Raw genomic sequence first — 10,908 nt, forward strand, 5'->3', positions numbered from 1 at the left:
ATATATATATATATATATATATATATATATATATATATATATATGTAAATATACATATATATATATACCCGGAGACGCTCTTTACCGAGAAAGCTACTCAATGGCTGTTTCCCTTGGCTTTCTTCGCGGTAATGAGGAGCGGAGCTGAAGTTTGAGGAGCGAGTGTCAAAGCCCTCTGTGTTTATTATCGCTCTTCGGGTTTTTTTTTATTATCTTGAGGGGTCTCCTTGTTGGATTGTTGTTTTTTTCTCAGAAAAGGATGGTGCTGGACAAGGAGGAGAGTAAGTACAGAGGTCTAAGATACATGTCTCTTTTCTCCGACGTGAATGTGTATTTCCTTTTTTCTATGTATGTATGACAGCAGAAAGAAGGTTTTGAGGAGGATAGTGTGCAACTGTGCAGCATGAAATACATTTAAATAAAAGATAGCAGCAAACAGATTTGAATGTCAAACTTAAGAAATATTTTTATGATGATTAATGGTGAAGTTGGCTCCTCCCTAGCAGAACACTACTGTTGTATTATTACAGGAACATGACGTTATGTGCTTTATTATGACATTATACCAACATTATATTCTTATAAAGGATCACATTTTACATATATGGTGACCCAACAATAATGTAGTGATATTCACCATAGTGTGTGATATTCAAGAGTACATGTATAATGATCAAATGATATCTCTCTTATCTGTAGTATAAGATACCTTTTGATTATTTCAATACTGTATAAATTCAGTAGACAATCATGATCAGCTTTCTAATTTAACCTCACCTGTCTCTCTTAATTTGTCTCTCTTGTCAACCTGTTTATCACCTGCCAGGCGTGTCCCTCGTCTCCCTCCAGTCCAGAGAGAAGCCGAGGGGCTGCGCCGGCTGCAACGGGAAGATCCGGGACCGCTTCATGCTGCAGGCCTTGGACAGGTACTGGCATGAGGACTGTCTGAAGTGTGCCTGCTGCGACTGCCGCCTGGGCCGGGTGGGCTCCACCCTCTACACCCGGGCCAACCTCATCCTCTGCCGCAGAGACTACCTGAGGTAAGCCCCCAAACAGGTGCGAGAATGGACTGAGAAAGACCCCGGGAGCTTTATACGCAGCTTCAAAGCAAATCGTCCCAGCAAACACTGCTGTCAAGTGCAGAGTTTGCAGTATGTTAATCATGTGTACTGTATAAGATTGAAAGAGCTGAAGCAGACTGTAGATCCACTCCGGATAAGACAGCCTGGTAATTTATCAGAGAAGCTGTGGGAACAGAGGTATTAAGTTGAATCTGAGAGCCTCCATTAACAACAGCAGGACAGATGTGGTGATTTTATCTGAGAAATGTACAAATACAATAAAGCGTACACCACGAAAACAACGAAGTAAATAGATTTCCAAATGACTGACTGTGAAAACCACCAACCTTTAGGCTGATTTAATGAAGCTTTCAGAGCAAACCACACAGAAGGTGTGTCATATTTCTTAGAAATAATACAAAACAAGTCCAAGCATGTTTTACCCAGACCTGTTTGGATGAGCTACTTGAGTCTATTTTGAGTCATTGGGACTCCACACTGTGTATTAAAAGTCTTTAGTGGACACATACTTTTCTGCCTTCTACTGATCCTGAAAAAGGGTTTATTTCTCTGGTCACCTAACATTCTTAATAAACATTTATGCCAATTTTACTTATTCTTTAGACAATTAACAGTTGACACAGAAAGAAATGAGAGAATAGAGGGTGAAGTTTGCACAAAGATACACAAATTATGATTTAATAATGCAACAAAGGGCCAGTGTGTAGCCTTTCGAGGGATAATTATCAGAAAACGAATATAATATTCATAACTATGTTTTCATTACTGTATAATAACGAGAAACTACGAATCGTTGTGTTTTCGTTAGCTTAGAATGAGCTGATTATATCTACGTAGGGAGCAGGTCCACCATGTTTCTACAGTAGCCCACAACGGACAAACCAAACTCTTTGCGTTTTTTTTTTACCTTACCTGAAGGCCACCGTAGTTCTCTGACCTATGCTTGTGAAGCTGCTGTAGTGTGAGCAACACGAGTGCGAAATCACGACAACCGCCAGCCGCTAAAGTAACGTTATTATGGTATGGACGGCCTCTGAACGAGGTGAACGGCGGTACCACAGTTTTGCACTCGACCGCCCACGTTACTGCAGTCTTGGAAGGGCAGGATTGTTGTTTTTTCCCCCTTCCCTATTTGATGACACATCTTAGCTTTGAACCAATACCAAACGCTGATAGAGAACCTCCCTCCCACTCGACTGATTAGTGAAACACAAGAATGTTGTGCCATTTTTTCCATGTAGAATAATGGGTCTTTAATTTTACACAAGCCCTACAGTGTGCCTTTGAAGTTTGAAGGAGACTTGCAATTTATACTTTTTTGAGACCATAAAATCATTTTTACTCATGCAGCGATCTGCAATCACACAGCTTGATGCAACAACATCCTCCACACTGTAGCTTTAAGGACTAGTTCAACGATTTGGAAAATACGTTAATTCGCTTTCTTCCAGAGAGTTAGATGAGAAGATTTACACCACTATCATGTTTGCACAGTAATTATGAAACTGAAGCCGGTTAATTTAGCTTAGCATAAAGACTGAAAACCGCTAGCCTGGTTCTGTCTAGAGGCAAGTTGCCTTGTAAGAAGGGTTTTGTGCCGGAACGTGTTTTGGCCAGGATCCGTACGAGTCTCTTATCTAAAGTGTCATTTTTTTGTACTTTATAAACCAACAAGATACATAAATATTTTAGTTAGCATTATAGGTGCTGGTAAGTGGCTTTTGTTAGCTTTGCGAGAGAGCTAGGCAAGCTGTTTCTCTCCATTTACAGTATTTCATGCTAAGCTAACTCGTCTCCTGGCTCCAGCGACATATTTAGTGGTATCAGTTTCTTAACTTAGGGCAGGGAAGCGAATATACTTACTACTTTTGCTTTAAGTAGGTAATTGAAGTGTCTACTATGCTTGTACTTAAAGGATCTGCCTTGTAATGGGGCAGGAGGTTTATAACACTTCAAACCCTCTAAAGATAAGGATAAATGTTTTCAGATTGTCTGAACTCGACCTCTAGTGCCTGTGGATCGTGACACAATGAATTTATGAATAAGTATGTTTTAAATACACTTTGGATTCAAACAGTCTTCTGACCATGAATCACTTCTAAACAAACTTAAACCCCCGGCTCAATCGGCCCTTCTGAGAGCTATACAGCCTCCATTTTCTTGCCTGAAATAACGACGTCTGGTGTCAGGTCAGCAGGAGAACTCCTGATATCTCAGCCACATTGCTGAACTCATGTGTTAGTCTCATGTACAATCCAGCTGGATTTGGTTGGAGCTAAGTCTCTCATTAGCTGCGCTGCACTTAGGAGACCAAAACCCCTTTTGACAGTTAAATTGGCTAGATTGCCTCCTGTTTTCCTCATCATTGTGAGGGTGCAGACCAAAAGCCTTTGAAGAGCAGGATTAAAACCATGTGATTTCTTTTAATTGGACCATTAGTAGAGAATTAGCATTGAGCTCCGTTGCCTCGTTAAGGAGGAGGAAAAAGAAAACCCCACCAGGTGCCCGCTCAGGACTCAGGCTCGTTAGATCAGAACATTCGGTTAATTAGGACTCGCTTTTGTTCCCGCGTTGGTCACTCGTTTGATGACGGTTTTTCATTTGTCGTGTGAAGCTCTGGGAGACACATGCTCGCCTCTCTCCTCCCTCCTTTTTTATTTTTGCGGACGTCGTTTTTCATAGCTGTTGCTCACCAAACCTCCTTTTCTATCTGGCCTCTAATGGAATATGGAGCCGCAACTTATCTCCATGTGTGTCAGGCTCTTAGGGAGCCGTTTGTTCGTTCTTTTAGAGGTGAACGAGAGGTGAAGCAATCTGCTGCTGGTCAGCACCGAGTCACGGACTATTTAAAAACAACACGGGGTTTGTTCTCAGGTAGTGTGAGGACATAGTTCAAATGGTGACGGATAAATTGCTAGTTTCAAAAAAGTATAATAGATTGACTCAAGTTCTTACCTCTAAAGTCAGTTTTAAAGTCCTATTAGGCATAAAAAACACCATCTGGCTTTTAAAGTAAGTGACATTTTCATATAAATTGACATTTTCATATCAGTGAATCTCCATTTTTCTGCCATTTATCAGCTGTTGATATAGTGCAACAGTGATTCAAGTTATAAATCCAGTTTATTAAAGCTTTTACAATTGACAAAAATCTTAAGCACTTTATGTTTCCTGCAGCAGCAACAGAGGTTTGTTAAGAAGAGATGATAATGGTTGAATATTGATGGCTAGCTGCATCACCAGGCCTTTGATCACACCATATATATCAACGCAGCCTAAATTGAGCCACACACGTTTAGAAAAAGAAGTTCTTGCATTTTTTTAATTTTTCTATTTTTTCCCACATATTTCTAGATGATTGCCTAAAGGGTTTAGAGATTGCTGCACACCATTTTGAGCAGTTACGAAGAAATGAATTAGGAACACATCGGGTGCCAACTGGTAATTAATGAAACCCTATTAAGTAGTTCCTGAATAACTGTGAATCTAGGTCGAAATAGATAATAAGGAGATACTGGAGAACAGACTTTGAGATGCTTTGTTGTGGAACTGTATGTGAGGATTAGTTCCTAGATATCTGTATCCGAGTATGAATACGTGTTAGTTTAATGCTGCTCTGTTGCCGATTTATATTCAGAAACAGTTGATCAGAATTTGGACACAAACGTGTTAACATAGTTCTTCATATTCTATTCTTTAACGTATCATTTGATATTTACATTACTATGGAGTCCATTTAGTCGCAACTATTTTCCTGCCCTCTTTAAATAATCTCTAGACAAACTTATCTTTTGTCTTATTTACTTATTTTATTCGTGCTTTCTGTGTACTTTTATCTGTTGTTTTATGTTGTTAACTGTGTATTTGCATTCTTTTATTTGTCCTTGTCAGTGAAGCACTTTGTTAAGGTAGTTTTAAAAGGTGCTGTGACATGAAGTTATTATTAGTATTAGTCAGTTAGATCCTGATTTGTCAATTGTTTCTTGACTCATAATGTTGTGTTCTGTATTCTGAGGTGTTACCTAAAAACAGGCTATAGCAGACTGAAAGATCTCAACTACTTTTTGTGCAGACATTCATGTTCCCCAGAAGATGAATCCCACTGACTTTTTGTGATCCTCTGACTTTTCATCTAGCGCCACCTTGATGTTGACATTTGTGGTGTTGAGTGAAATGCCTCCACAGCTACTGGATGGGTTGCTATGAAATTTGGTTCAGACATTTATGTTCCCTCAACTTTATGTTCCCTCAACTCCCTCAAATTTATGTTCCCCAAAGGATGAATCCCTCAACTTCTCCCTTTAGCGCTGCGCCCTCAGGGAAACATTTAAATACTTTGGTTGATGACCAAAGACCTGCATTGTGTTTAATGCAAATTAGCAAATGCTAGCATGTTAAACTACGATGGTGAACATGATAAATACCTGCTAAACATCAGCGCGGCATGTGTGTGGACTCTTGGTCCTGTTAATTAGCCAACATTGGTTATATCAGTGTTATTGGATTTTACTTATATTTAACTGCCAACGATAGCAGCTTTGCATTTATTGTTTTTTGGGGCTCTAGATTGTTGACACTACTGCAGTTATCTTTCACTATGTGGATAGAAATTTCTCCTACTCAGAATTACAACTAGGAGGCTGATGGGAATGTTTCCTCCCGCCTGGCTGCTCTTAATTACGCACAAAATCCATACAATATGATGGAAGCGCTGCAGCAGCAATAAACCAGCAACAATCTGCAGGAAACGCAGTGCAGTTTATCACTTTAAAACAGTATTATTTGCAGAAAAAGCTGCATGATTGAGCAACATCTGAGACCCAGTTGCAAGGTCCCGTTGAACTACTTTTCAAGCTTGTCCTCTTTTCTTTTATTTCAGTGTTTTTTTTTTCCTCTTCACTCTCTTGGCGGAAATGTATCTTAAGTGCGTCCAGACTAAAGGTCTGCTTGTCGTCCTCTTCCCCTCTGCAGGCTCTTCGGGGTGACGGGGAACTGTGCAGCCTGCAGTAAGCTGATCCCTGCCTTTGAGATGGTGATGAGAGCCAGAGACAACGTCTACCATTTAGACTGCTTCGCCTGTCAGCTCTGCCGCCAGAGGTAAGATTAGGGGAGCAATTAGCCAGGGAGATCAAATTCAGTTGACTTATCTGTGGGAGGTGCACTAGTGAGCTCACCGGTCATTATGAGCACATCACCAATGCATTATAATCAGAATGTGATGAGGTTTACAACCCCGAGGGGGTTAAAAACTTTGTATATCACTTGGATTGTTAATCAGCCAGCAATCATGCAAGATTAATTTTCTGATTATCATAGCAGTGCTGAAAATATGCCTGAAATGCTCCTCCGGGAGCTCATGCTTCACTTCGGCTCAGGCAAACAACCGAGACCCAGATCCATATTTTTATACTCTCTCTGCAGGTTTTGCGTGGGAGACAAGTTTTTCCTCAAGAACAACATGATCCTGTGCCAGCTGGACTATGAAGGAGGCCATCTAAACGGCAGCACAGAGATGCAGCCTCAGTAAGAGGTAATATTCTAAAGATGATGAACTACAGTCTCAGGCAGCTGCTCTTGATGGTTTGAACTAAAACATACTCCCGAGATATCTGGAAGATACACAAGTGAGCTCGCAAAGCTCATTCCAAATATGCCCATATGTAGACATGAGACTTCAAAAACCAGAGGCTGCTGACATTATCATCCCAAGATAAGTTGAAGCATATTATCTTTTAACAAAGGTCGACAGTATGTGACATTCAGTACTGATGCATATAGCTGGATGGCAGTTTAAGAAAATGGATTGATGTCAGAGCATTGAATCCAATTGAAGCACATACTTTATAGTGTTTCATACAATACTGCATTAACTTCTGAGAGGTTCCTTATACGACCTCTCAGTGGAATGGATAATGAGGTTCACCTTTTAACTCAGCAAAAGAAAAAGATGGTTGTCAACGGTTTGAACTGATAAAGGAGCTCTATTTCAAACATGGCTTAAAGCAGCGGTTCTCATAAAGCTGTTCGCAAACCTACGGAAAGTAATGCACTATAATTTGTTTGCAATCCGAGTAATCAATTTGTATTTAATCCACGTAATCGTAAGCCATTACAGGTGACGTGGGGGTGGATGAGTGGGTCTAAATACAATAAACTTTCACTCAGGAGACCGCTGTTCGTGTCCCGTGTGAAACCAAAAGCTAATGTTGATTTATTTGTGTTTCGTATTCGTAACTTCCGCAGTTATTTTAGCCCAAACCACCATCTCTTCCTAAATCTAACCAAGTCATCTTGTTGCCTTATCGCAGGAGATCGCTCGTGTTGCTGGAGATTTAGTTGGGAAACGCACAAAAAATAACAAAGTAACTTTTCTAAAAATATCATACAAACCATTTGAGGATACGTTGTTTAATTAAAACTATAGTAATATAATTTTTATGCTTAAATTTCTACCGAATATTTAAAAATATCAACACTTAATCAAACGACTATGTGACAGGGGAAACCCATACACGACTATTACCCAACTCCACAGCTCTTAAGCCTCTTTTAGCTCATTGTTTTGCTTTTAAGGTGCATTTACTGCATAGATTAGTCTCACCGCTCACATCAACCCTAAACTCTGACGACGGTCTACAGAGTGAAGGTCCTGAGTTTGTCTGAGCCGTCACACACACTGACCTCCTCACTGTGTGGACTTCCCCGGGCTTTGATCAGAAACATATTAGTGATAAAACAAACATATTTCGGGAGAAAATGCCGTTTCCCTTTAATTGACGATGCAGTTTTGTTGTATGGGAATGTTTAGTCTGAGACACCGGACATGTGCCTTGTTGGCTCTGAATGTAGAATAACAGGAAGGACCAAATACTCTGAAGCGTAATGTGTTTAATGAATATATTACTGTCATCATTATGTGGGGCAGTTTGTTGAAACACTAACTGGCTGTTTGATGGTATTTTAAACTAAATTCCAACAACAACTAGATGCTTCATCATTGCCGCTGTAGTTTGAACATTATTAGATTGTGTATTTCAGCTTTAAAACAAAATCGTCAGATCTTTGTTTGTCCTCTGTCCTGTTGCTGCTCCTCAAAGGTTGAGGTAAATAAGAGCAGTTTCTTCTATTTAAATCTCGTTTTTCAAACAGTTGCTTCTCACCGAAGGCCACCGAGTTGCTTGAAGATGTGAACGTATCCAAAGGCTTTCTTTAAAGGTTCAAACAGAAGACAAATAAATCCTGTGTGAGCCCGAGCTCTTCCTTTATTGAGCCCCTCGATGGGTGTGAGCGGAGGGTTTTCGGCTTTGAGGGCAGATGAGAGACGTTTGAAAGCAAGTGCAGCAGCAGACGCCACAAAATCCACAGTTATGAAAGTTTCAGGGTTTGCTTTCGGTTTCAAAAACATACCCAGCAGCCCAACCTATCATTACGATGCTAACTACAACTACAGTTTATAAAATACACCGCCGCACTGGACACTTGATGCTCTCTGGGAGTGGAGACTTTTTCACATTTTGTTGGTTTTTAGGTTCCGGAGTTCAAGTTGAAACAACTTTAGACTTTAGGAGATCGTTTCCTCCTTTTTTTCTAACCTAAAAATCTTGATACATTTGAGGACCAATGAATTGTGATCGGAAATGAATCACTTTAATCTCAGAGAATATTCTACTTTGCTAAAACTTGCTACAAGCACCACCGAGTGAGCTGGGGCTGTTTTTTAAATATATTTGCTTCTTCTCTCTTTCTGCAGATCGTGACGGGACGACTGTGCTGGACTGTGAAACTCACAGCAGCAGAGTCCTGTTTCAGACTGTGGAAACAACACTGATGGGACATATTTGCCACGATTGAACTCTTTATTATAGAGCTGCGTGGAAAACTATCCTGAAAACTTACAATTCTGGTCAGATGGGCCGGAGATCACCGAACTTGAAATACTAGATGGATGGATGGAAGCCAATCAGGCCACACAAAGCATCCACCGAGTCATCCGTTATAGAAAATACCAAGTTGTCAAACTGAACCGTCGTGGCGTGTAGGAAGCTGCCAAACTATCTGAAACCTTTTTGCAAATACGGTTTGAGGAGGATCGACTGCTTCTCCTTCATCTCTCCGAAGACTCGAGCGAACCGAGCGATGCTTTGAAAACTCACCGTAGTTTTGTTTTCACTCTGATCTCAAGCTGTTTTTTTTTTTGTTTCTTGACTAATTAAACTGAATTTTTATTTCAGTTGGTGTGCTCATTATTTATGTACTGAGATGACTGAAAATCAGTGGGGAGAGGAAGTCATTTAAACATCGCCTCCAGACATTTTAGAATAATAATAACAAAGTCACTAAAGTGCTTACAATGAAGAAAGAATAGAGAGTGCTGCACTGGGTCAAGGCATGTATTAACAATAATAATAATACTGATAATATTGGACTATAAAAAGTAAAAAACAAACAAACTATTGTCCACTTTTAGTGGAAGTTGGTTGTCAGTCTGAAGAGCATCCTGCGATTGTGAAATAAAAATAATGTACTGATAGTTGGTAACACGAGGACAGGTGGTAAAATTAAAACTCATTAACATGTCATACATGACATGTATGACATGTTAATGAGACCATTTACAAGATATGACAGTTAAAGTAACAGAATAAATGCAAATGATTGCTGCGTTCAAAACAACTCGACCTCCTACTAGAAAAGCTCAACTGAACGTCACACAACCCTTAAAGCGCACATTGTAAATGGTTAACCATCAACTTAAAGGCAACGTTAAGTATATTTGCATGTATCTAATTAAGATAATATGTCCCAACATGTAGTAAAACCTGTTCTGTATGTAAGTTGATTGTCTCTGAACAAAAGTTATTCGGGAAAATGTAAAAGAAAAAAGCCCCAAAAAGGTATCAGGATGTGCTGCTGGGAGTTCAACTGTGTTAGCACTTAAAGCGTTACAAAGGAAACATGAATTTATCACGGCCGGACATGTTTCTGTTTACGTTTGGCGTCCGGCACCTGGAAGGCCTGGAGGTCAGAGGTTGTCAATTTCAGACCTCTGAGCGTTCAAGGCAAAATAAAATGCTGGAAAAAAAAATACAGTGGTAGAATGTAACTAACTACAAATGTAAAATACTTGTACTTAAGTGTTTTTATGGCATTTTTATTTAAGCAGCATTCCCAAACCTGTTCTGCCGATTGTCTTTCCAGTGTGTGACAACATTTTAGATCATGAGCTCACATTCAAATCAGAGCCTGAGGACCATAAATAGGCCGCAGGTAAACATTTGGTTTGGACAACAAATAACTTTTCCCGCTCATATGTTTTGACAGTGTGTTATGTTTGGAACAGGCATCCGTATGTGGACTCATGTATCCTCATCTATTGACCAGGTATGCACAACCGAGTGCACATTGTTTGCTTTGCACTGAGTTTTAAATTCTAAAACACACTTTTTGAAACACTCTTTTGAAAACAACTACCCTCAGTTATCTACATTAGACACATCATTCAAAACAAAATGCTTCTGTGCGGTTTGTTGAACCTCGTCAATCACCTGCAGCCAGAATGCACCTGTGAAAACACCTGTAACCAATTAGAGCTGGAACACTATAAGGATTCAGGTTTGCTCTTTGGTGTGAACAATGGAGGCCAGTTCTGTGGAGAGAGTTTGAAAGAGAGTCTTTGTTTACAGTTTAAAGTGTTTTATATTTAGCACATCAGTGTGGGAAGAGCTCTTTATTTGGAGTTTGTGTGTAAAGTTGTGATGAAAATGGCATTTATATATACTGTATATATATATATATATATATATATATATATATATATATATATATA

At 39.6% G+C, this 10,908-nt stretch overlaps 2 protein-coding genes across 2 annotated transcripts in view; both read left to right on the forward strand.

Moving 5' to 3' along the window:
- Window positions 1-75: 75 nt before the first annotated feature.
- Window positions 76-9,550, forward strand: LOC116388407 (rhombotin-1-like). Its single transcript, XM_031856232.1, has 5 exons — window positions 76-281; window positions 827-1,040; window positions 6,054-6,179; window positions 6,504-6,612; window positions 8,833-9,550. Exons 1-4 carry the CDS (start codon window positions 260-262, stop codon window positions 6,607-6,609), a joined length of 468 nt encoding a protein of 155 aa, XP_031712092.1. The 5' UTR covers window positions 76-259; the 3' UTR covers window positions 6,610-6,612; window positions 8,833-9,550.
- A 487-nt stretch (window positions 9,551-10,037) lies between these two features.
- ric3b (RIC3 acetylcholine receptor chaperone b) overlaps window positions 10,038-10,908 on the forward strand; it is a 9,249-nt gene continuing 8,378 nt past the window's right edge. The window contains exon 1 of the mRNA XM_031857102.1: window positions 10,038-10,103. Within this exon, the coding sequence (XP_031712962.1) occupies window positions 10,038-10,103 (66 nt within the window). The remainder of the gene's footprint in view (window positions 10,104-10,908) is intronic.

The sequence above is a fragment of the Anarrhichthys ocellatus genome, unplaced genomic scaffold (genome assembly GCF_004355925.1).
Source record: "Anarrhichthys ocellatus isolate YVR2014 unplaced genomic scaffold, GSC_Weel_1.0 scaffold2, whole genome shotgun sequence".
Taxonomy (NCBI): Eukaryota; Metazoa; Chordata; class Actinopteri; order Perciformes; family Anarhichadidae; genus Anarrhichthys; species Anarrhichthys ocellatus.